We start from the raw sequence: 27,582 nt of genomic DNA, 5'->3' as shown, positions 1-27,582 counted from the left end.
ACATGCTACAAGAACTAAAAGCACAGTGCATTGTTACTTAGATTTGGCCAGTGCTAGAGTTGACCATATTTTTTTTTTTTCTGTGCTGTGCTTGTATTGGCTGGGCTAAAGTTAATTTCCTTCACAGTGGCAAGTATGGGGCCTCCATCTCCTTAAAAAAACATGGAAAAGCATGCAGTCATTATCAACGGGGGACAGCATCCTGAGGAAACAGAATCCTTGTGAATGCAAGATGCCCCATGTGCAAGCTGGGCTCCCACACTTGCTATCATGCACTGCAAATACCAGAACCATTCTAGACGGCCATACTGACTACAAGAATGCACGAGTATGGAAATGATCTGCATTGCTCTTAATTACTGTGGCTGATTGCTATTGCAAGGTGACACTCAGTGTATACATGAAATGTTAAAAGTTAATTATCATTTTGATGTTACTACCAACACTAACATGACAGTACAAGACCCTAATACTCACGATGAATATTTTTTGTCCCATTATTTAAGACTTCTACAACAATACAATGATACAAAAATGTCCCAGGAACTGACACATTTTTTTTTTAGTATCATGTCACCATGGGGCATTTTGACGATGAAAATTATTATTATTAATATAATAATTATTATTATCGATATCAACTTCATTATATAAACTTTTAAAATTATAAAGATATAATATAGATTAATAAATAATAATTATTCAATCTATAATTATAATTATTGTGATGTTATTATATCTAAAATTTATTTTATTATTATGATTATTATTACAAAGTACACATCCTATTCAAATGTAGCTTCATTAAGAAGCTAATTAGAAAATTAATTTATGCGAAGCTTTATCAACTTAATTAACGTTATTTTGTGGGTCATCAGATAACCCATTTTGACATAACTATTTTGACATTCAAAGACCTATTATTCTTAAAACTGGGGTGCTGTAATTAGTATGCCATTGACAGAAACAGCTCTTCAAACTACTAACATTCTACTACATGATGATCTTGTACTGTGGGAGTAGATCTCCAATCCTCAAACATGATTTGTGAAACCATCTTGTTGACCTTCCATACTTGTTGACCTTCCTGAACAAAAGGACAGGAAGTGATAATGTTACCAGTAGCTAAAAAGTGTAATAAAACCCCAAACCTGCTAATTTAGTCAGTAAATAAAATATTAATAGATTTAAAAAAAAAAAAAAAAAACCCACACAGAAAATAATAGAACTATTATTTTTTACTTAATTAGCTGAAGATTAAGTACTTTGAAGCACCATCATTTATACTGGGTGAATACTTAAGGTGAGTAAGTTCAAATGAATGTAAGTTCTAAATTTTGTAATACATGGATATATTTATTCAGTAATGGTAAAAATTATTTACATCTTCTTAAGATGCCATTTTATGGCTTTTCAGTTTCCATTACTTAATTGAGCTACCAAAAATATCTTTAATATATTTGGTCTTACTAATAAAAAATCTAAAACATTCTACTTCATGAATTAATTCCTCAAAAGTGTATTTAAATAATTTTCTCCAGAAATGTGCAAGACAATGACCTTATATAATCATCATATTCTCCATGTGATTTAAAGAGTTAAGCGACCAAGGTTGTTCTTACCAAGGTATGTTCCCAAATCATTTAAGTGCCATTAAAATACTGCTGAAATGACTCCTCCTCTGAGACTTACTAATTTCAATTTCCTCAGAATTGAAATTCCTCCCCACAATTCAGCATGTTCATAAAATCAAAGCAGATCATTTCAATACCATTTCTTTAAAAACTTGGATAAATGTCACAAAAACCTAATTTCTACAGTTTTGAAGTGCTGACGACAAGGGAAAGTACGCTGTCCACTCCTAGAACTTACTTCACTGTAATAAACCTTCTGATAGTGACAATTGTGTTACAGTCATGTTGTGGCATCTACTACCAAAGCTTTGCAACATCACTGTAATACAAATGTAGATTTGTAAGCAGGATCTCAATTTGCTTAGATGAAATCTGGTAACAAAGAGGAGACAGCACGTGGTATGTTGTGAACTGAAGAAAATCCAGCAAACAACAGCAGGTTTTCAAACCTCACAAGTGAAAAAAAGAATGCCAGAAAGGAAAGTATATCTGCTCTATGGTGTGAAGAAATGAAGAGAACAAAGACAATCTACACAAATGACCATAATCTAAATATATACCTTAGTCTTGTTTTTGATGAGGTTAATGTCAAAGAAGACTGGAACACCTGACATTGTGGATGTCCCATCTCTGGAGGTGTTAAAGACCAGGCTGGATGGGGGCTCTGAGCAACCTGGTCTAGTGGAACGTGTCCCTGCCCATGGCAGGGGGGTTGAAACCGGATGATCTTTAAAGTCCCTTCAACCCAAACCATTCTATGACTAAGTAATAGGAATGAGGGTACAGAAAAGGAGATGATCAAGATGAATGAAAAGAAAAATAACTCATTGCACCCATACTGGGGGAGCAGGAATAAACTGAATACCAAAACACAAAAGTACTTTTTCAAGTAGTCACAAATCTGTAGCGAAGTGCAAATGCTGTTCTTGGAGTCTAGAACCATAAACATACTGCCTGGACTGAGGAATGAAAAAGCATTCAAACTCCTCTTTTGGTATAGCATACACAGCTTCAGATGGCATTTTAAAGTGAAAACATTACAAGACAGAAATGACTAAGATTAGTAGGAAAGGAAATTGGGATGTCAAAACACAGACAATGGAAAATTATTTATTTATTATATATGAGAAATGGAAAATTCTCATCACTAGAATGATAGAAATGAAACTTTTTAGTTCAAAAGCATGATCCAGCAATTTGGGACCAGTAAGAAAATCTGCAATAAAATTGGAGATCATCAGCTGATAAAAACAAAAGAAACACAGATCTGTCACTATGATCAAAATGGTTACCAGAAAAGTGTGATAGAATTGGGAGAAAATTATTTCCAGAAAAGATAAAGAAATATTAATGCATTTGTACAAAGCAAACTAAGATCTTGGATGGCAAACAAAGTACACTTCTGCTCATTCAGGTATAATGTGTCAGGAAAATAAACCCTGAGAAGAAAAAGATCTACATAATAATTATTAATGTACTGTAACAATTGAGAATAAACCAGTTATAAATACATACAGGCTGGAAAATAAAAGATGCTTCTAACCATAGCAAGGGTAACGTGGAAAGAGAAAAAAAAAACCCTAAAAAATAACAAAAATAGATGCTATGAGGAAAAAAAGAAAGTACTGATTACTGCATTATTTCTTTTAAAATAACTTTCAAAATGGCCTAAATCAATTCTTCTCTGTTGTCCAGATGCAAGGACCTCAAAAAACAAGAGACAAGTGAAAATTAATCACTTGAACCCTCTGTATCAAACAGGAGGGGGAGATGTTGGAACCCTGCGTTCTGAGAATTTCAGCCTTTCAGTGCTGATAGGCATTGATCCTCAGAAACACGCTGTATTCGATCCAAAACCCTGGGAAGTTTCCTAAATTGTGTGGTAACACTGAGGTTGTTGCTGTGTAATTAAAAGTTATATCACTGGGTGAAATATGTAGAAATGTAGAAAACTAGGTTTAGAAGATACAGGTAATAATAGGTTACAATATGGAGGATTTTGGGTGTGGATTTATGTCTGCTTTCTTCTCCTTCTTCTTCACAAATCTGAATGTTCTGTCATTGGGTCAAAAGTTCCACATTGCAGAACATGAAAAGTTAGTAATTAGATTGTAAGTAAAAACATATAACTGGTTAGTTTAGACTTTAAAAGGCTTGGAAAATTAAAACTCACGGCCATTTTCCACCTTGTCAACCTTGGAGGCACACACTGTGCAGCTGTATTACTGATAAGATATAATAAACAACTAAGTCCAAACAAAAATTCTCAATCTCCTGAGTCTCAATTCAAACTCTGAGTAAAAGATGTAGAGAAAAAAGAAGAAAAAGTGATAGGAAAGTATAAGCATATCCTCAATAATATGCTATTGGATGCAAAGGCAGTCCTTGCACCAAGTCAGGGCTCAGATCTGACTCTCCTCACTATTTCAGCTGTGGACCTTTTTCTCCTATCAATCTAAAGAGCCAAACCCGCACTCTCCAGGCACATCTGCTTTGCAGATCTATGAAGTGCCAATCCTACACACTCTTGGCCTCTTAAAGTATCAAGCAGAGTTCATAGCAAATGTTACAGGGTATTTCATGGCTGAGTCTTTCAACTCCTTCGCCTCTCAGAGGCTTCTGTGGAGCTAGTCAAAATAAAACTCTGGAAACGTATGTTCTGTATTTCTTCTCCATCTCAAACTTCAAAAATTGAGGCTGAGGTATGATTCATAGCTTTTTAACCTCAACTTAATTTAAAGAAAAAATCATGTTTCTTCTCTTCGCACCAGTTTTAAAGATTCCTGTGGTTTTGGTTTTTTTTTAGAAATCTCAGTATCTTGATGTGAATGAAGGCAGATTGAGGTTCATATGCTGTATGCTTTTTTTTGCATCCCCTCTTGTAATGCAATTGTTAGCATAAATACTTTTACAAATTAAAAAATATTTCAAAATACTTAAAGTAGAGGCACTGGACTTTTGTTGAAGATACTCGGAAAAGACATTGCTACTTTCCTTCAGGCCAAATTTTCATTGCCTCCCAACAAACAACACTTTTGCAGCAGAAATGACTCGAGCTCTTGTCAGCTCCTGTGTTTGTTTCTGGCTTTCCACTGCGTGAGAGGATTTCTCTACAAGATTGTAAGGACTGTCATCCTTCCAGCACGTTTCCAATGCCCACCTTTTCATTCTGCAACTCTTGCCTCTTCAGCAAGAATAAGCAACTCTTGAACAGTCTTCTCAGTGAAAGATAAGGGATACTTCCCTGTTATGGAGCAGTTCTACTTGCTTTTATTTTGGCAGAGGATCTATTCTTAAAGGCCACCAAAACATTTACAATGAAACAGACTGGTCTGTCCATGTTACACTATAGGTTCAAAAATAGGTAATATGAAGAGATTTTAAATAAAAACTAATGCAGAGAGAAAGTAAATTAGTTTAGTTATTTCTCTGCACATCATTTTCTTTTTGAGATGCCTTATTACCTTCCATATAGTTACAATTCATCTTCTGAAATGGAAAAAAAGGTGGGATGATTGATTTGTCTATCCAATTTGTACATATCTTTAATGAGCAGCGCTAGGAATACAGCAAAAATATGACAGAACTGTAAAAATAATTAACTTTTGTTCTTGTATCATTTTGATATTAATTTTCAATATACCTTCAAGCACGTGAAAAGTATGTAAATGTTCCAGGGAATGCCTGAATATTTACTTTGATTCTTTGTTCCAGTGCCGTAGCCCATGAAAGTAAGTGAAAAGCTAACACATATAGATAATGCTTTCAAATTAGCTTCTGCAGTGGCAGGTGAGCAGTAGACTATCTTTTTGGGTTAGTGGCTTTTTTCCCCTTCAAAGCACAACTACGTATCCTGGCTAATGCACATACCAACTGTGAAATCACGCAAGGCAAAGACAGCGTGCGACTGTGGACAGTGTCACCAAGACGTACCGGAGTGACAACATTTCACTGCCCACCATGTAGCTCTCCATCAGGTAGTACCTGTGACCCAGCAATTAGAGAGATGATGATGCACAAGACCAAGTGAAATGACTCCTGAATTTTCCCGGCAGTGCTTGCAGACTTATCTGCATTCTCACCACTACAATCAACTATTGATTTCAGAAAAACAATGCACTTTGGGGAAACCATGGCCACATTTACTTTGTTGTTTTGCCCATAACCCAAAAGAAAATGCAAAAGCAATGCATCATATACCTTTGTTTAGGCTTTCAGTTGCACTAAGAACTCTACAAGGACTATCTATAAAGCAGAGGCATTAGCAAGAATCCGAAGTGGTAAATATCCCAACTCAGCAGAACAGAGCTCTCTAGACGTGGATTGTACTTGTGATTCTACTAGTACTGACTCTGAGATCTCCTGAGGAAAACTACTACACATTCTGGTATTTACAGAGACCAGATTGATCTGTCATTAAAGAAAAAACATTCTGTCTCTGTAGACTTATAGCTACAAAATTATCTATAAGATTATTACTAACAAGCAATAGTATCTTGATGATGTTAGTGTCATTATTTTTGTCACCTTTTTTTTTTTATTTTAAGAATACTTTAAAATCCATTATTTTTGTACTGGTATTTCCTATGTAGAATGTACCAAGCCTCTGCTTCTCATCTTAAAGCAGCACTAGAAACACGAGAGCACATTGCTTTTTCATCTCTTTTTCTCAGTTATGTTTCTTGATGCAGTGCCAAGTGATGCTCTATGCACTCTTGGCAAGAATACCTCCTGCAGGTCCATACTACCTTTAAATCTAGGAAGTGCCTACCTAAATTGGGGTAAAGTGCAAAGGCAACACATTCTTTAGTCATGAATGGCAAGGATGTTATCCCCAAGTGATATGGGCTAGCTTGTGTGCTACTGTCTATAGGATATGTGATGAGCAGTCAGGAGCTGGAAAAAGACTTGACCCCACCTCTTTCAATTAACATTACACACATATATATTCAGCTATTCCAAACAGGATTTTTCAGGCAACTTTCACCATCTAAGCAATTTCCAAGAATTCCTTTCTGAAAAATACTGCAAAACATCTCTTCTTCAATTGTGTCGTGTGTTATCACAAAACATGTTTTAGTAGCAAAGACAATTCGGTGTTCTGTTCTCATCCCCAGTACACAACTACCTTTTATTTTGTGCTGACCCAGAAATTAGGGCTCTGCTAGTGAAGATTCAGTACACACTCCATCGATAGAAAACAAACTTGTAAATAATGCTACTTCCTGAAAACAGACTAACTGAAAAACCCCGTATGTTTTTTTTAATTCCTGGGAGTGACAGAGCAGAAGCCAGACCATTTTAACTTGCTGCTAGAAATACATTCAAGTTGTTTTCAGCTGTTCAAAGAATTTGAGTGCTAATTTCAGGTCATATAAAAATCACACATCCAGTCCAATCCAGTCAGAATACAGATATACTCTAGGTATAGAGTATCTAGAAATTTCAATCTCCTTAGTGATAGAGATAGCTTTCACATTGTCTTCAGCAGAAAGAGAGTATCATCTTGAAACTTGAGTTTCAGGCCTCTTGAAAACAAATGCTGGCAGTTGTTATTTCTCGAAAAGTAACTGGACAAGTTTAAGTGATTTTTAGCAAACAGTAGATAGAGGCATCAGGTTAAGAAGTTGTTTTGCAAATACTGTGCCCAACTTGTGATAGAAATTGCTGAGTAGAAATTTCCAGAGATCTTTACTTTTGTTTGTGCAGACCCAAATATAACTAAACCAAAGATGAAGAATATGCCCTCACAAACCCTCTACCTAATTTTTACAAAAGTAACTTTTTAGTGCTCAAGCAATCGCCAGGAACACAATTGTATAAAAGTGGAAATATGTACATATATGCTAGGAGTACAACTAGACACTAATGCATGCACATACAAACACTTTTTGTTTAAAATATAAATGCTTAAAAATCTCTAAAAGAGAAACTATTCAAAAGAAGTGACCTACTGTTAATTCACATTCAATCCCCAGGACCCCCCTTGTAGAGTGTTCTAAAAGGTTTATGTTCACAAAACCAGAAACATGCCTGTATGCTTCTAAATGCTTCTAAAGACTCTTAGTACAAACCCAGTCTCATTTTTACCAGCTCACACACCTGATGTTAGTTTTGGTTTAGCCAACAGGAATGCAATCAGCAGCAGGTTTTATTACTGAACCTATCTTCAAAATCAGAATATTTCTACAGTTGAGACAAATATGATTCCTATTTAGTCCATTACCAGTTAAGTATGCATTACAGGATCCAGTGAAAACTATAATCTAGAAGTTACTGCTCTAATTATACAGCATATTAAAAATATCTGTGAGAATATGTTTAATTTCATTTTCATGTCAGTGTATGTTTGAAATATAAATGAATTATTTATAACTATTTTAAAACACAGTTCGTTAAATGTAACATCATGCACTAAAAAGCATGAAAACAGAAGTTTCTTTCTATTTTAGCACTTCAGATGTGTTTCCTTCATACAGTGAGAGACACACAGAGCACACAGACAAGGCGAGGCTGTTCTGGGTTTTTTCTCTCAGCAGCCTTAGTCTCTCACTCATTTGCTGGATGGATTTCACCAGGCTAGCTGATGTCTCAAGGGTAGCCTCAGACTCACACATTGGAAGTTTCATGTATTTTTAAAACTGCAATACCCAGAGGCAGGAGGTGAGGACTGACAGGCTTCCAAGGCATTAATATAACACAAGTACAAGTAAGAACTGTTTTTAAAAGCAGGCATGTATTTTCTATGGCAGCTGACAGGATTATATCCCATTCCCCATCTGCAATCTTGAAAAATCATGTAGAATACTTATTAAAACATGAATATGCACCTTCCCATGTTCTTATTCACTGTGTGGGTACCTAAAATATAGCAGAGCTATGAAACAGATAAATGACATCAGCTTCCTTCTTCAAACATACCTTGTTTTTCACTGTATAGCGGAGTATTTCTTTAGGTAATGTCGCTTCACATATTTATATCAAGACCCTTATGTTTGTATATAAATAATAAAATGTAAATTACAAATAAACAAGAACACTTATACTTGTGAGTTGAGCTGTGCAGATCACACTTTCATAGCAATCTTTTAATAAAGCCAAGGGAAAACACATGTACATGATGGAAAACCTACTTAAAACAATCTTAAAAAAAAAAAAAAAAAAAAAAGTAGAGATTCTTACCCTAAAAAACTCTTTAGTGGAGCCAGAATCTAATGTTCCATAAGCAATTTCTGTTTGCTTGGAAAGATCCTCTGCACTTTCAATGGGGGACACCATCCTCTCAACCGTCAGGAAGGCAGCTAAGTTAGCCGTGTAGGATGAGATTATGATGAGGGTAAAGAACCACCACACACCTCCAACAATGCGCCCCGACAGGGATCTAGTAACAAGTATGAAATGGATTTGTAAAGTGAAATGGAAGTCCTAAAAAGGAACACGTTATCAGTTTTATGCAAATGATGCATTATACTATAGGGAAGCATTTTAGGCTATCTCAGAGTCCAGCTCTGCATATGCATCGTATGGGAAATCAAGGCATTCTCCACTGGATCTCCTGGACTTTGCTGAAATCAGGACTCCAGAGTTTTCTTTTGGGAGAACCTAGTGATCCAGTTCTTCAAAGTTTTGACAGCCCTTGAAGACTTGAAGGAAACTGCTCCCATCATAATGTGCTATATTTAACACAAACTTTTTGTTCCCTGTGAAGCGATTTTGTGTGACATTATGATGAGGATCAAACAAAATCAGCGAAACAGTGCTTTCAGATAAACCAGTATGCACTTTAAAATCAAGGGCCTTGATTGCTTTTATAAGACATTCAGACAAAGACTGATTTCCACAAAACAATGGCTTATGCTGCTGTACACAACCTGTACTGAGAAACAAATAGCATTATTTGTAAGGAAAGCTTGCCCAGGGAATATCTATAGGCTAAAAAGTGCACACGACTTTTGAAAGATACAAGCATTTAACAAACAGAGGACTGGACATGAAATCAGTGATAATACAGAAAAATGGTGAAGAAAGTATATTTTTAAAAATAATAATAATCTGATGTTTATAACTGCAGCAGGTGGGCTCTTATGGATCTGTGTTTTGCTTCTCCTGCTCAAGAAGAAAAAAGAAAAGAGAACTCAAGAAAATTTATAAAACAGTATAAAGCACACAACTCAACTCAGTAATTTTCAATAACAGAAAACTAATATAAGAGAAATATTGATATTACATTATTGTCAAGCTTGGAATTTTTTTCATGATCCTTTAAACTTTGAAATTAATTACTACTTTGTTTTCAAACAAGATAGCATAGGAAACAGTATATAATCTTTGGAGATGCGCTTAATTACTTGGCAGAAATGTGCATGCAGCTGAAAGTCTAGTACTAGGGCATTGCAGTAGCTTAGGCATGTCTTGGTGTGTCTCCTGTATTCATTAAGTAAACAAATTAGGAATCACAGGAACCAAATTAAATGCAACCAATTCTGGACAAATTATTTTTTCTAATTGCTACTGTATAAAATCTCTGTCATAATTCTGACATAGAAAGATTTATTCCATGTCACAACAGTCTCACTAATTCACTCTACTACAAGAAAATCAAGTCAGATGAGGTCCAAAACGTGTTATCAAAAGGACCATAGAAAAAAAATTATTTCAAACTCATTCTAAAGTGAGATGTATTCTGCAAACATGCTTTCCATCACCTTTGAAAAAACATCACATACTTATTTTGAAATGGAGGTAATTAGAATATCAGCTAATTCTACAAGTAAAATATTGAGTTATAAGATAAACTGATTATATTATATTACGTACTTACAAGGTAAAATCTGTCAATGTGTATTTAAGAACTACCAACTTTATGGAACTTTATATTGTATTGATGACACTATAAATGACAACAATTTTCAAAAGTCCATGATCTGTAAGCCACTGACTTTGTGAAAAAAGAATAAGCTCAATATGAATCCAGAAAGTATGCTCCCACATGAATTTTACAAGTAGAATTATTTGGGGTGTCATTTGTATTCAACATTTCCCCAGCCAGTCTGTCACAGACTTCTTTTTTTATGTACATTTTGAAAAGTTTCTAAAATGTGCTAGTATGAACCCACACTTTAGAGGCACCTTATTTACCAGACCTTTAAGAACTAAACCAAAAATTTCTGCCAACAGTTACATAAATTTGTGCACCATATTTTGTACTTAGAAAGGTATTATCTGGCAGAATGGAGAGCACACTCACTTCTCAGAAAAGATGAGGAAAACTTTGCTCTAAGTTATGATTATCATATAATATATTATTCTACTCTTTTGTTCCTCTACTACCCATGAGGCAACATAGGGACTGCTATTACAGACCATTTCCAGGTGGCCCAGTCTTACTCAGCACCACCTTCTATTTCAGACTCAGGGAACCCTGGTAACTTGTCTACTCTAAAAGTCTTAGAGCAATTGTCATTTTTATAAGAGAAATGATTGCCATAGTGCAAAATTTAACTTCAGAAAGGTACTTTGTTGATGCCTGAAGATAGTCCTTTTTATATTTACTCGGATTCATCTGTAGGCAGTTCAAATTCCATAGTGAAATGTTTTGCAAAATCAGAAGTAACAAGTTTTTTTTAGCCGTTTTCTATTTTTATAATAAACAGATAATATACAAACTACCTACCTTCCTCCAAATTATGTTTGCAATGAAATAAAGTTAAATGCTTCACTGAAACTAAATATTGAATATCCAAAATTGAGTTTCATGCACCTTTTGTGATGACCATTTGCTATCACTATTCTTGCACTACCTTTCAAACCATATAAATATCAAACCATATAAAACAACCATTGTGCTTTCATAGCTAGTAAAATAACAATGATAACAAGAAAAGGATCATAATTCTACTATAGCCTTGATTCAATAAAAATAATTTTGTACTAATAGGTGACTTAGCAGTCAACTCCAGCTGTGAGGTGTGCAATCAATACAAAAACCCCACAGGAGTGAAATTAACACAACTTCTCATGATCTGCAACAATTTGCCCTCTTCACTGTCTTGTCTCTTGCATAAAATTCTTACTGTGTTCCATGCCAAATGCATTGCATCTTTCATCATAAAGGCTGGCATCTCCCTCTGTGATACAGCAGCCTCTACACAGAATTGCTTAAGTTCTCACACAATAAATGCTGTTTTTTCTGCAGCAGAAAAACTTGAAAACCTGCTTTTGCCTTTTGGGATGCATGACTTATATCTAAGAAACGCTCCCTTGGTATGATTTATTTTGACCACCAACCACCAGACTTGCTAGAAATTGACCTGTTCCCTGTCTTAATTCAGGATGTTTACAAGAAGTGTAATTATCCTAAGCAGTTTTAACTAAGTCTTCTGGTTTGATTTCCTTAAACCCAGCGGCCCTATTTAAATTGTTACTGTATTTCCTTCAAGCAGCAAACAGCTATTTACCTACCTACTTACCACATTGCTGAAACAAGGCTAGAACCACTTGTGCACAAGCAAAATAGAATATTTAATAAACTGCAAAGGAATTAAGTGCTTTACAGTTGTCCCTAATCAAGTAGAAGAAAATCCATGAGGAATTAAGCACTTATGAACTGGACCTTCAGATTCATTTTCGCAACTTCCTTTGTGAGTTCTCTAAAACTAGGACATGTAAAAACAGCAGTGTTTTGCAAATACCCACATGAAATTAGAGCCATCATGAGACTTTTATTTCAGTTCAAGGCTCTCTTGGAGAGTAAGAACGTGTTCATAACCATGTTATGATATGTAGTGAGTTTTAGAGGGAAAGTGCTGCCTGTGTAGTTCGTGACTAGTATGTTATCCTTTTTTCCCACTACAGTTGTTGTGAACCACGTGCACTGTCAACTGTAAAATGGGAATATGCAGCAAAAACACGGTACCCCTCCAAGAAGGCATGGAATGATGTGAACCTTATGCATTTTACAGTCTCTTCATGGTGTATATAAATCCACTTGGAAAATTTATGATCGACATTAAGACGGTATCGATCAACTACATCCTGACCCTATGTCACAGACAAGTGCTTTTATTTCAAGGACTTCTGTGACTTTAGGGAGTTTTGAAAAAAACCATTGCAATAATTTCTCTCCAAGAATGAAAATATATGCACCATGAACCTCTTCTGGCTGAGATGGCTGAGACCAAAAATGCACAAAGTTGAAATGAGTGAGTAACCAACCTTGGCGAAATATCGCATCCTTGCTGCATAAAGGCACCCAGGGAAAACCAGAGACTATTAAATATCCCAAATTCATTAGTTGATTCATTAGTTTGCGTTTCTCTTCCATCTTCAAATTCCTCAGTGTGCCACTCGTATGGGCTAAATCTGCTGACCAGGAATAAAACTACACTGACCCCAATGTAGGCAAAAACAATGCACATCCAGATTTCATATGCTAACGGATCAAGAAAGGAAAACACTCCTGGCTTGGACTTCTGAGGCTTCTTGATCATTATTGATATCCCCAGGCTCATAAAGGGCTTTGAGAAGTCAATCACCTCTTCTCTCACCAATGTTATAGTTAATGGAGCGATTGCAATATCGGCTTTCTGTAAAGGAAGAAAAAAAAACAAATAATAGCTAATGCAATGAACAAAGCAAAAAATGGTTTCATTTCTATGGTATTTCACAAATAGAAAATAGGACAGCAGAGACACCAGCAACATTTGTTTCACTGAGAACATCCTGTGGAGAATTTCAGAAATTTTCAGTTGAGCTCATATTGAAATACATACAGCCATATGGCTGATGTAATCTAAGTTTTTGCTTTTATATATGCCCTATTAAAAGCATATGGCATTTAGAAGTTTAGCAAAGTACTTAGCTTTTCACCTGGTCAGGAGGATGAAATATGCATTCACGTCCCCCCATCTTCATTTGCATTTAAAATGTAATTTAAAGTTTTACTTTCAAAATTTTTCAAGCCATTAGATGTTAATAATTCCTATCAAATTAATTAAATAACTTTCCTACACTCTAGAGAGAAAACGAAACCAAATCCCACTCCTTCCATCAGTCATCTTTAATGGCTTTATTATAGAAAATTTTCTTACCCCATAAACAAGTTCTCCAACCATCCCATTCCAGATTTTGGTGTCTGCATCCCTTGCCCCATACTTGCCATCCCCAACAATTGTAAGCTTATATTTGAATCCACAGTGCTTAGCAATTTCTGTAGCTAAGTCCACACAATAGCCCTCATATCGATCATTTCCTTCAAGCATTTCGTGATTTTTCTTCATCATGACATATGGGGACTCCTGCACAGAAAGAACTTGCCTTAGCTACTTGACAGAGATGTTCATCAGTTGTACACGTCACAGATTAGTAAGTTCCCTTTTACATGTGAAAAGAGAGAGCGGATACCATCTGTATCATACATGCTATGTATACGTTAGTTGTTAATTATTAATGTGACATGTCTTTAACACAGTTAAAAGCTGCATTCTCCAGAGTTATACACAAATAACAATACTTACAGGCATAGGGATTCCCAGAAGTATGTTAATAATGACCATGAATGTTAACAGGAGTTATGCATTCAGAGAAGAAAGAGTAAATTCCAAAATCAGTTTCTTTCTCTCATACAGTTTCGATGGAAGAAGGCAAAGGTATTTAGTTGCTTGTTGTCTTATACAAGAAAATTATTTTCTATTTCACAATGACATCTCTCCCTGGGAAAACACTTGAGGCTCTCAAGGCTGTATTTTTATTGAATTGCTAATTTAACAATAGGTAAGATATCTGTAACTATGCACTGAAGTTCTATCATCAGCAAAATTGGTGATGAGTCATCAGTCATATTAATATATTTCCTCTTTGCTCAGTTGTTACAGAACTGTTCTTGCATCCAGAGAAATTCCTACGCTAACCTATGGCTCATCCAAACTGATAAACAAGCTGTGTAATTTACAAAAAAAAAAAGCTCTTCTATGATAATATACAATTTAATTTTCTAAACAACCAGAATACAACATTTAACATTTCATTTTACACTTTACCAATCCATAGCAGCTACAATCCTGAAGCATAAGAACCAGTCTCTTTGTCAAAATCTCTTCTCTAAAATGAACACTATGGTTCTGCCTCTCAGAAAGTTCCTCTCCTTTGGAAGCAGGTATTTAATTTCCATTTTCAGATTTAAAAAACCATAACTTTCTAGGATGTTCAAAGACCATTCATCCTCTACAGATCAAAACCATATCCTGAATCACATACATTTCCTTAACTTCTAGATTTTATTATGTACCACAGGGAATAACAGCTCACAACCTCAAATAATAAAAAGACAGTATATTTAAACTAACATAATGTTGAGAAACAAATCATTGTAGGACAGACTGTCTTCTGACAAAATAGGAGGTTAATTACCAAAATAGTGGTGACAATAATAGTCTTATTCTCTAGTCCTGAAGATTCATTTCCGAGAGGGCCGTCAAGAGGATTCACAACCATTTTGTCCACTTCACTCCAATATCCAATCTAAAGAGAGTGTACAGGATGCACAGACACCAGTGAATATGAACTTTTCTAGAAAAGGTAAAGCATGTTATTACTATGCCCTTGATTTTGCTCACAGAGAACTATTTCAGCTATGGATTTACCACTGTAAGCATTTCTATTTATGTAGTGAAAGACTACAGCGAACAGTAAAAAGAATGAACAAATGACATTTGTTCACATTACTTTGTCTAAAGCAGGTATACCATTTTTATTCACATATTAACAGGTTTTAATATCAACATCACACACTGTAAAACTGAAATAGTACAGATAAGCAAAACATGAGAAACTGGTTTTTCCTGAAAGATTTGAAATTAGAGCGGGAAGACAAACTCGCTTATAAAAACATCACTTGAAAGCTTTTGTCATTCAGAAGTGTATTTTGTCATTCAGAAGCATATTTCTCCAAATGCTGGCTCACATTTAGCAATTCAGATCAGAAAGCAAAAAATTTAATCCGCAAAACTGAAAGGAAAACACTCTTCTGTAGTACTTATCAGAAATAATAATTCATATTTGTTAGAAAGAAATAATACATATGTTTACTTCGTTCTGCAAGACCACTGTAGAATACACCCATGAATAAATATTATCAGAACTCATGCTTTAATTAATCTAATGTTTCAGTACCTACCTTAACCCATTGCTTAGAATGGTAAAACCTTTAAAGACACTGCAAGACAATTCAAATTACCTTCCGAGGACCAGTACTTTTAAGTTCCATGACGTTTATTGTAAAATTGATTCTCTTTCCATTCTGATCAAACTTTATATTTCCTGTTAGCCCTTCCACCTGAACCTGTAATAGATGAAAATGGAAATGGTAGGAAAATTTTGTTTCTTTTTAGAAAATGCATTTTTATTTCCACAAATGATTACTGATATTTCAAAAACATTCACTTTAGAGTCATTTTCATATGCAATATACTATCTTAGCCAGGTTCCTGAGGACTTTACTTCCACATTATTCTCAGCAAGATCCAGACAGGTTAGGAGACTAGAAGATTTTTTCCATAAATATAGAGAACTTCACACATGCACTCATCCCAGCATCCACTCCAGGGAAGCTACCTGTTTCAATGCCCTTTCTATTTCTACACCATGACCCCAAGGTACAGCTGGATTTGCAAGACAATCTCCAGCATTTCCTCTTCTGGAGATCTCAATCCTCTGTTTACGCAAATTACGGAAAGCTTCTGTCATCACTTGAACAGCATCATAGGTCAGAGCAGAGGTATACTGAAAAGAAGTGAAAATATTTAATTAAAAAGCAGCTTCAGCTTCACTATACCAATTCACTTGGTAATCCATTAAACACTAGAAAAGATAGTAAGATATACTTGAAATCAATCCACTTTTTCCTTAGTTACCCTCTGCGGGGCATCCATGAAAGTTAATCATGTATTCATCAGAATGGTTAGGGGCAGTCCCAATAAATCCAAACTAAAGATTTACAGCTGTTTTCAGTGTGAATTACATTTTTTCCCACTACAGCTGTGTAAAAATCCTGTTTGCAGATATGGCTGGAAGTCCATGTAGGTGAAAGGGAAAAAAAGAAATAATTTTCAGTGTTTAACCTGAGTTAGCCTGTAAAAATAAGAAATTGTTCCTCTGATTACACTCTTGATAGAGAAGCATTTATTCACAGATCTCTAGACTTCATCTCCTCCCACATATATACACACAAACCCAAAGAGCATGTATTTGTACATACATGTGCTTAACTTTTTCCCATTAAATACAAAATCTCAGGGGTAGCTACTTTCAAGTATGCAATACCTTGTCAACACCACACAAAACAGTTTTGGGACTGAGATGCCTGGAAAAAATGGTGTCCCTCAGAGAGCTCCATGTTCCTAATCTGACATAGTATAAGGAGCTTTACAACTTCTGAGACATCAGAGAGGAGTCCTGTGATCACATGCATGAGAAACTGGGGCTAAATGGTCAAAACCTATTTTCTTCAGTGACTGGAAAATTTTACATCTCAACCAACTAACTGAACTGAAACCACACGTGCACATACACTGAGGACTTTGTTGGACTGGCTTTTTGAGTCTGGAACACCGCAATTATGCCAAATATAGGGGCCATTTTTGGAAATATGGGCCAGAATATAACTACTTAGAGGCATATGAATGAACGGAATGATCCCTGTGAAGGCTATTAGATGCTGCAAATATCTAAACTGTAAAGTGGAGAAAAATGATGTATTAGCTCTCTGCTTCAATGGCTCAGACTTTAATGAGAATTTTAATTAGTTAGCTCAAGTCATGCAGAAGGCTCTTGTAATTGTAACCAAAGCAAGTTCCTGAACTGAGATTAATTTTTATATGCAACTGTTAGACCTTAGAAAAGGAAGAAAAGGAAAGTAGAACTCTTTTTTTAAGATTGGTAAGCTCAGTGACCAGTGCGAATCTTCTCAATAAAGTTTTCTCAGTGACTTGTACAGAATCTTTAAAGGGATCGGAACAGCAGAAGAATGAAGTGAAAGACTGCCTGGAGCCACTACTACTTCCTCCTACTGGAGCAGCAGTAATTAAGTGGTGTATATGAATTTGGAGATGAGGAGAAGGTACAGAGAAAGGACCCTGACTAGCAGTACTACTTTAAACATTGATTGCTCTTTGCAGTTCAGAAACATATTGTGCCACACCAGTGTCCTGCGAAACTTTGGACACAGCACTGTCATTAACCACCAAAACGGACTTTGGGTAGCAGAGAAAGTAAGAGCTTGGAACTGAGAAGCTATAATGCTATCTAATTCAGTTATTCTGTGATTCACTGAATCATTGAGATATATTTAATGCATTCTCTCAAGAATATTATTTCTATAGTATATAATTATTGGCCTGAATATTCACAGCTCAGTGATACACGAGGGTTTTGTAGAGCTTTGCCTATCAATCAGTATCTGTATGTGCATATGTGTCATCACATGTATAAAATGTACATGTCATAATTTAGGTTAAGACAGCTTTAATCTAAGGATCTCAAAATATTTTACAAGCACTGTTGGAGATGCCATGAAAACAAACAGCCCATGCATCATTTCTTACTGCTTTATTGTGCAAACACTTTCAGCTCCTAATAACCTTCATGGGGCTCATTAAAACTATCTGCAGCTTCATAAATAGATGTAAAGTTGACAAACTAAACCAAAGTGAACTCATTACCATAAACAAGAAATGACAGACCAATAATCTGCTCATGCAGAGGTGTGTGTGTGTGTCTGCATAATAAACAAAATGGTCATAAGTTAAAGGCTGCATTAGCCCTGCCTTGATTCACTTTGTTTTACTGGAGATTCATCCACATTCTGATCTACACTATTAAAATAAATGGGAGCACTATTTGGAACATTATTCTGTGGAAGTGGGATGGGGTCTTACTTCTTAATACTTCTATGGCAGTGTAAATCCCCCAACTTCATTTCAGTTCCTTTCAACTGTAGATAACAAGATCAGCAACTTTACTACAAAATGAAATAGGTGCTATACCACAGCTCTTACAGAATCACTTGCATTAATTATAGCATGGCAAAGAATATGCTAAAAAACCATCCTGCATCTCACAGTTTTAGAACTATGATAACAAGCTGATAATATAAACTGCCTAAAGACTTTATGCCATTTGCTATGAAACATGGATTGCATGAATGTCATATGAATTTTCTCTAAGTAGATGCCTTAATTACCAAGCAGTGAAAACACAAGGCCCATGTAATTTTCTTCAACTTAAATTTCTAACTTAACTTTCTACCTTCAACTTAAATGTTCTATAGACCTTAGTAAAACCTGTAAGCTGCAATTGCACTGATGAATTTAAAGACAAAACAAAGTCATTCCAGACAAAGCAGAAGTTATTACTCATTTGCTGTCCAAGAAAAACTGGCAAGATGTTGCCTTTTGTAACCAGATGTTTTCCAGTAACTCAGAAATCCTTAGCTGACAGGACCAAGATTCTATTTTGTACAGTCAGTAACTGAATCTTCTGAAGGTGAAATTGCAGGAACTACCCCAGAAGCACAAGATTTTGTTATACATATATTTCAAAATTATAAGATATAAGAAAGCTAAGTTAGCCTGTTAGACCTGTATTTCACTCAATGCCTGTTCCATGTGCTCAAGACAAAGCTGAAAGATATGATTAGACATTTGAAATAATTGAAACAGTATACTTAAGCAGTGGAAAACAAATAAAAATGTGAAGACATAAATCCAAGAAAAGAAAAAAAAAGAAAAAAGGAAAGTGTTCTGAATTACAAGAAGTCAAATTCTTTTCCTCTTGATTTGGATATCTGCAATGTCTAAATCTGTCCTTGACAGATTAGCTTGAGTTTGCGTTTTTTTGGTGGTTTTTTTTTTTTGTTTTTTTTTTTTTACAGTCAGAGAAGAGTAATAAACATTCTAAGATGTGATTCATTTGACTAGCTAGACACCTTCTTGGAAGAGAAATTAATTGTGCTTTTGATTCCACTCAGTTGATGTCCAGTGACTTTTGAGACTAGGGAGGAATTGAGAGCGATCAGCTTAGGTACAGATGTTTACACTGTAGACACACTAATAACAACCTACAACCACTCAAAAGGACTATGAATTAGCCATTCATCCCTAATCCAACACAACAGTGAGAAGGACAAACAAAATAACAGGAACATTTTGGCAGGGACTCTACCAGCTATGTCAAAGAAAGCAGGGCTGTTGTACAAGACACTGGGCAGACCTCAGCTAGAATGGCAGATCCAGCTGCAGCAGTGCTCAAGTAAGGCAGAAATCAGTCTGCAACAAGCACAGATGGAGGTTCCTCACAGTGTACGGGGGGCTGCTGTAGGAAAAGCAGGAGAAGGGAAACTGCATCACTAACAGAGGCTAAGAAAAGGGAGGTCTAAAATCTGATACAAATATTTTCCCTTGGAGAGCAGTAAAATTCTGAGAGAGGAAATACAGGAAATGTTCTTTGCTGCAAGAGCAGGAGGGTAGAATCAATCAGTATAAACACACTTCTACATTTTTTCCTTATATTTAAACAATTTAAATACCAGCAAATATACAAAATAAATTATAATAAAATCTCGCATCTGAATTTTGCCCATTTTTTCCCTCAACAAAGTACTTCTCTACTTAAATGCTAGTATAAACAACAGAAGCAGAAAGATTGATAAAACAAGTAAACACACAAGCAAAAAGAAATGAGACACAAAGTTACTTGTCAAGAACTAGAAAAGGAACTGGGCAACTGTCTCTTGTACTTTCAGTGCAGTCAAACTGATGCAACAGCAGACACCTTATTTCCCTTATTTCCTTAAGGGTCTTTAGTGTAGCTGGGAGCTATTTTGAAACAGATAGTATTACAGACACTTTGAAAAATACTTGAAAGTGGTCTGACAGATAAGAAAGTGAATACAAAATTACCTAATTGATAGGAAATGGCTACGTCCTTCTGGAGCTCATGGCACCTTGCATACCATCCTGACAGGACGTGGAAACGCGAAGAGCTACTTCCAATAGAAACAAGAAACATTGTCAAATCTTGTACACAGAAGTGTAATTGGAAGTGAAGATGGCCTTTGACTGTGCCCATAATCATGCTTTGCTCTCATCTGCTTTGTGCAGGCATTAGCAAGAGTGGGGGTGTGTGTGCAGCAGCCTGCTGGGCTGGTTGCCCTTCAGACTGCAAATGGGCCTTTAGCACCTGAGCATCTTCATTACCTATGGCCATGTTTCAAATACTGCAATGTGAGATAGAGGTCAGGCAGCCCAGAAGAGACAGTGCATGGCTCCTCCTCTTTGTTAGGATGGTGCTCTTGTGAAAATAGGCAGTCTTAGCTGAGAATAATTGCATATACACAGGACTTTTTTTATAACAACCCCGGTTCTGACTAAATGGGGAATATAAATTAATAAAATGTAAAATTACCTGATCTTTTAAAAAATTATCCTAAGTTAATCTCAGTAAAGATGGGGTTAGAGACCAAGCCCTATTTATCGTAATGAATATACTATCTTTATTAAATTTTTTTTCTTAAAGTTGTGCAGTCACATCAACTTACACTTTGATAACAGCCTTTATTCAAACACAATTGCAGCACTCTGTGTGCATAGAAAAGCTAAACAAATAGGCATTTTTGCTTTGAAGTGCCATACTGGCATAAGATGCAAAGAACACCTCAAGGAACCTGTCGCCTTAGAAAAACTTGTGTTCAGCTCCAAAACTGCTATCCAGAAAATCTAATGATTTTTGGACATGTTTATGTGTTTTAATTATCTCTTTGCTTGGTTTAGAAAGGCTGCTTTCTGGGCACACCCAGAACAGCCAGCGCAGCTAGGCACCTGCCGAAGCCTGAATCCCTGGAAGTCTAACTCTTATTTGAAAGACAACTCACAGCACATCCGGCAGAGACTGACAAGACTGGGGCACTGCAATTATCCTAATGCTCCCACTGTAGGATATTTATAGGAGAAAGTGACCTTCTTTCACTCTTTTAAAAACTGAATATAGCAAAGATCACAAGATTTATGAAGCCCAAAGTGCTTGGCCTTTCTACCTATTTTATCTACTACGCTAATAGGAATGAGATTCCTAAACGGTAATTCCTCCCCCAAGATTGCTTCCAGTTCAGAACAATCTTCTCACTAGAGTCATCAGAAGTGCTAATCTAGCAGAAGGAAAAGAGTGAAGGAGTGCAGGTGTGCAGGTACATACTTTTTTTTTTTTTTTTTTAAATTTTTTTTTTATTTTACACTGAGATCAGAGGTTTTAAAGTATTTCGGTCTTCCATTAGAGTAAATGAAAAACCATTTACTTGGATTTGAATTCACAGAGCTTTACAGAAATAATAAAAATAATTATATGGATTTGAAGCCACAGCATTTTACTTATAAAAGATCCTGTTGTATTCTAATCATGCCACTGCCTGTGGAAAATATACATACTAACAAAATAAATAAGATTTTTAGAATGATTTGTGTAATCTTACTTCTATCTTAGAATACACCTGCAAAAGTCAATGCCACTGATAATAAAATCACCTTGAATTCACTGCAAAACACAAAGATATACAACTTTTTAATTGTTACCATATGAATACACAAAACCTTTTTCTTCAAGGCTAAGCCAGAGCGAAGTATGTCACTCTTCACAGTATTAAAAATCAGCAGGATCCAGCAGCAAAAACTGAAGCCTTTGGTCACAGCAGTGAAAACAGACCAAGTTGGGAAATCTCACAGGATGAGAACAAAATGTATAACTAGAAAGGCAAAAGACTTCTCTGAAAAAAATACACTCCAAGAAATGGATTTGAAAGAGTTGCTCTGAGTGTTTGAAATGTTAAAGTGTGTGTGTGGGGGGAGGTTTGGGGGTTTTTTGGTGTTTGTCGTTTTGTTGGGTTTTCTGTTTGGTTTTTTGGGATTTTTTTTTTTTTTTTCAGGAGGGGGAAGGGGAGAAAAAAAAACAATCAGCAATTCTCATCATACATATTTGGTGTTCTAAGAATTTTCAAAATGTGCCATTTAAAACTAATAGTAATAATTCAAGTCTTAAATTTAAAACAATAGGAGAAAAAGAAAGAAACACAAAAAACCCTAAACCACAATTCCCCATTTTCATTACCACTCCTCATCTACCCTAATCAGCAACAAGATACCTGTTGTAACAAGATGAACAGCTTTCTCCTGTTTGCTCCAATTTAATTTCCAAGCAGAACACTACTAGAATTGAATACATCATTTTTAGCAGGTTACTGATTTTACCAAGACATAGTTATTGTCAAATAATAAACACTTCCTTTTCACTTTTCTGCCACCCCATGCTAGATAATATGGGCAGCTACCTACATTAATGGCTCTTTAATACCAGACCTGCCCCAGAAATAAACCTGCATGTCTCCTCTCCTTGTTCACTGAAGTATACCCAGGGCTTCCCCTCCTCCCTTATTCCCCTGACCCAAGAAACTGTCAGCCACAGATGCTCTCCAGCTCTGAGCTGCACCTCTTTTCTGTCTTTTGCTCACATTTTAACAGCCTCTTTTCACTTTGCTGACCCCTTTTTTGCATGACATCATTCCTCCTCCTACTACTATTTTCATCTTTGTCTATGACTCCCTCTTCTCCTCTTATCCCCATTTCTCCATCAAGCTCTACTGCCCTAAATGACATTGATCCTTGTGAAGCCAGAGGTATGGCTGACCTTGATGAACAATTGGATCATGAAGGAATAGTAGCTTTTCCTGTTTATATCCACCATATCCAGATGAATTGCTGGTTGAAAAAAAGCAAGGCAGAGTTCCTGGGAAAACAGGCAGAAGGAATCCACTGCACTTTTTTGGCTGAAGATCCTTAAAAATTTATAATTACTAAGAATAAGTGGATTCAAATTCAAAGAAACATAGCTTCATAGAGACACCAGGAATTGGCTCTGTAGTTTTCTCAAGTCTGCTTTAGCACAGTTCAGCCACTTTTACTTGCAGGATCGAAGGATCTGGGTCAATTGGCCTTTTGTATGTCTGAGATAAATCTACAGATATTGCCTCAAACCACCCACTGCTTTCAGTGACTAAACATTCCATTCTTTAATTGAGTTTTCTTAAAAAAAAAAAAAAAACAAAAAACCAAACTAAACCAACTATGCTGGAATGAGTGATTACTTATGCAAAACAGCCTTTAGCTATTAAAAAGAAGCATGAAGTTTAACACTGAAATTTCTTATGCCCACATTTTTTGTATGTATTTTTTCAAATAGAGAAGACTGAATACTGGGATTTGAAAGCCCAGTGAAACCAGATAGCTGGAACACCAAGTGCTAGATGCATATTTTTTTTAAGACCAGGAAACCAAAATGCAAAGACTGGAAACAGACAGAACAATCTCACAAACCTACAGTTTTATAAGGGCACTTAGGAAAAAACAAATATACTCCAGATCAGTTCCTGGTTAGACCTCGTAATAAATATTAAAAATAACTATTTTTTAAAAAAATCTTATTTATAAATCTTTATGATCTACTTGAATTAGGACATATTAGGACAAAATCATAGTTTTCTATTAAAACTGTAGCAGGTGCAACAGAATATCCCTTATAACTCTTATTAAAATTCACTGCATTATAAAACCATTCTCTAACACACTGCAATCATAAGAGGCATGGCCCAAAAAAAGGTATTGTCTAATTCATCAACTGTACACTTTTGCTTCCTCATCTATATCTAGACAAACTGCCTTCTGAATTTTCAGTTTGAGTAATTGTTTTCAGTGTTTTCTTCTTTGTTCACATTGTTTTCTTCTTTGCTCCTTATTATAAGTGAGTCATCTAAATGTTAATTATTTCTGCAAGGTAAACAATTGTGTGCTATGTATTTTCATTTTTTTTTTCTGCATGTTATCTGTATTGCATCCTTGAGGTAAATTAGCACCAGCAGAGCTCAACCAGCATCTTTCAGTTACAAGCATCATTACTCCTGACTTATGGTTTCATAATAATTGCCTAAAAGACTGTATGACTTGACTATAAAGAAGAAACTTGAAAACATGAAAATACTAAAGACAAAATCAGGAGGTAAAAACAATCTAGTGTTTTGGTATCTTAGCTATACATTGGTTGGGTGAGGAAAGAGATTATGAAGTCAGAAATACAATCATGAAAGAACATCTGAAACATTATGCGCCAGCATGAAACAGTTACATCCACCCAAAATAGCTGCAGAAAGTACCAGGGTTGTTATCATCATCCAACACAATGGGATTCTCTGAGTTTGAGCTGATTTAGGTCTTCAACCAGGCAGCCCCAAAATCTTTTCTGCATGCTGCACATAGCTTTTGTGTATACCATACCCAAGTTGTCTCAGGCACTTCAAGCCTCAGGTTGCTCTTAGAAAAGCTTACCACAGAGTAGGATGGCTTGAACAGACTTGTAGAACAGACTATTTCAGTTGGACAGATCTACAAGGATTATCTAGTCCAACTGCCTGAACAATTCAGGGCTGACCAATTCTAAAGTGTGTTTTTAACAGAATTTCCAAATGCCTCTTAAACAGAGACAGGCTTGGGGCATCGACCAGCTCTCATGGAGGGCTGTTCCTGTGTCTGACCACCCTAAAAAAATTAAAGAAATGTAAAGAAATGCTTCCAAAGGCCCAGTCTGAACCTGTTCTGGTGCAGCTCTGAACTATTCCCACACATCCCCCTGTCACTGGATACCAGGCAGTAGATCTCAGCACTGTCCTCTCTACCTCCCCTCCTCAGAAAGCTGTAGAGAGCAATGGGGTCAGTCCTCAGCCTCTTCTTCTCCAAAGAAGACTAGTTCAGAGCCCTTAGCTGTCCCTCATAGGACATGCCTACTTCAAGCTTAGTACTGATTTGGGGGGTTGACTCTGGATGGACACTAGATGCCACCAAAGCTGTTCTGTCACTCCCTTCCTCGGAGGGATGGGGAAGAGAAAATAAAATGAAAGGCTCATGGCTTGGGATAAGGGTAGGGAGAGATCACTCAGCAATAACTGTAACAGGCACAACAGACTCAACTTGGAAAAAAATTAATTTATTATCAATCAAACCATAGTAAGATAATATGAAAATAAAACCTATATCTCCAAACATCTCAACCCACTTCTCCCTTCTTCCTGGGCTCAACTTCCCCCACAAATTCTTTATATCCCATTCCCACAATGGCACAGGGGGATGTGGAATGGGGGTTGCAGTCTGCTCAGCACCCATCTCTGCCACTGCTTCCTCCTCACAGGGCGGACTCCTCACACTCTTCCCCTTCAGGGAAATCTCGGCTCTGGCACCTGGAGCCCCTCCTGCCCTTCCTTACGCACTGACTGTCTGCAGGGCTGTTTCTCTCATATATTGTCACTCCTCCCTCTGGCTGCTGTTGTGCAGCAGCTTTTTCCCCTTCTTGAATGTGTTATCCCAGAGGCACTACCACCTGCGCTGATGGGCTCCGCCTTGGCCAGCGGTGGATCCATCTTGGAGTCGGCTGGTATTGGCTTCACTGGACATGGGGGAGGCTTCCAGAAGCTTCTCACAAAAGCCACCCCTGTAGTCCCCTTCTCCCAAAACCCTGCCACATAAAGGCAATACAACTTATGTCTCACTAGCCTTCAAGAGATACGGATTGAGCTTATTCCAGCAAATAGACCAAAGGCTGCCCCCCAAGAGAATAGGTTAATCAGATCAGCAAATTGGAGCAGCTGGATGTGAATGGACGTGTTGTCCTTCAGTGTCCTTCCACAAGATCAAGAAGCTTGCCTTAAACATAACAGTCTGGCACAACACTAAGGCTAAGAAAGTCCACCATATTTGTAAATACGTAATACTGGATCAAAAGAAAATTTCAACTTGTTATTATTAAGCCTTTACAAAATTAAACATGCATTTTTCTTTCTGCTACTTGACAAAAACTTAGCCAGGATGTTCAACTGTATGTTTCAACATCTACACATTAGGTCTTCTAGAACTGCATGCATAGACTGAAAACACCCTGGTTACAACAGACATGTTTTAAATTTAATCTGGATTAAAGCAGGTATCAGTGCTAATCTTGAAAGATGCAAAAATCTTCTGCAAAAAGGCTGCAAAGCACTTGTTTAAAGCATGCTGCTTAATCTTTAAATCTTGTGGTTTTATCAGTACAGGTAACAGTGCAGTAAGAAATGAGATCAGTGTCTTTTGTCATCTATGTCCTAAGACTTCAATTTTTGATAATTAATATTTTATAAATTGTAAAGATACATTTTTAAAGCAGTTTGATCCAGGTCCTCTTCTGGGCATCTGTGGAAGAGGCTTTTAGCACTGCTATTCTTTCTTGAAGAGCATGTCCCTTTGAAATGCACTTTTTCTTAGAAGGGGTATCTTTCTCTATTTTCAGGACTGTAGTTGGATGCTGTGATATGTCTTATCAGCTCAGTCATATTCCACTGACTTGAATTTTGTGATGTGGAATGAATGTACACTTACTTTTGGATTACAAAAGGAAGATAATACAACACAGTTGCAATGTTTTTGTCTGCAATGATAGAACATTTGCAATCCCAGGGATAATATTACCTGTTAGGGGCATGTAACCACCTCTCATTTCTATACTGATGATGCAGGGCTTTTGTTAGCCTTCCTATCTGCTTCATACAGAATCTCCAGAGAGAGTTTCCTAGATTCCATGGGACTGGGAGCAAAAGTTCATTTATCAGCACTGGCAGTTTGGACAACTACTTCAAAATCAAAAGTGGAGAAAATTTATTTGTAAGATCACTTAAGGGACAAGTGGGAGACCAGTGCATTAACCTGCTCAGTAACTTAGATGTTTATACAGTATTCCAAGAAGAGCTAGAGTAACAATATAAGACAGAATGAAATGCTCAGGCAGGACAGGTAAGGGAAAGCAATTCAGCAGGAGTCAATGAAAAAATCCTGTA

General features: G+C 36.4%; 1 protein-coding gene across 4 annotated transcripts in view; it reads right to left on the bottom strand.

Moving 5' to 3' along the window:
* Positions 1 to 27,582, bottom strand: part of GRIA2 (glutamate ionotropic receptor AMPA type subunit 2) — a 90,842-nt gene that overhangs the window by 8,371 nt on the left and 54,889 nt on the right. For all 4 annotated transcript variants that reach the window (XM_042050052.1, XM_042050050.1, XM_042050049.1 and 1 more), the window contains exons 7-12: positions 16,245 to 16,412; positions 15,868 to 15,972; positions 15,042 to 15,152; positions 13,724 to 13,930; positions 12,849 to 13,219; positions 8,817 to 9,015 (exon numbers count right to left, since the gene is read on the bottom strand). In XM_042050052.1, the coding sequence (XP_041905986.1) occupies positions 8,817 to 9,015; positions 12,849 to 13,219; positions 13,724 to 13,930; positions 15,042 to 15,152; positions 15,868 to 15,972; positions 16,245 to 16,412 (1,161 nt within the window). The remainder of the gene's footprint in view (positions 1 to 8,816; positions 9,016 to 12,848; positions 13,220 to 13,723; positions 13,931 to 15,041; positions 15,153 to 15,867; positions 15,973 to 16,244; positions 16,413 to 27,582) is intronic.

This window comes from Corvus kubaryi, unplaced genomic scaffold (assembly GCF_017639235.1).
Source record: "Corvus kubaryi isolate FWS band 111438036 unplaced genomic scaffold, C.kubaryi_AGA036_p1.0 71, whole genome shotgun sequence".
Taxonomy (NCBI): Eukaryota; Metazoa; Chordata; class Aves; order Passeriformes; family Corvidae; genus Corvus; species Corvus kubaryi.
The sequence above is the reverse complement of the archived record's forward strand: the minus strand, read 5'-3'. Positions and strand labels throughout refer to the sequence as shown.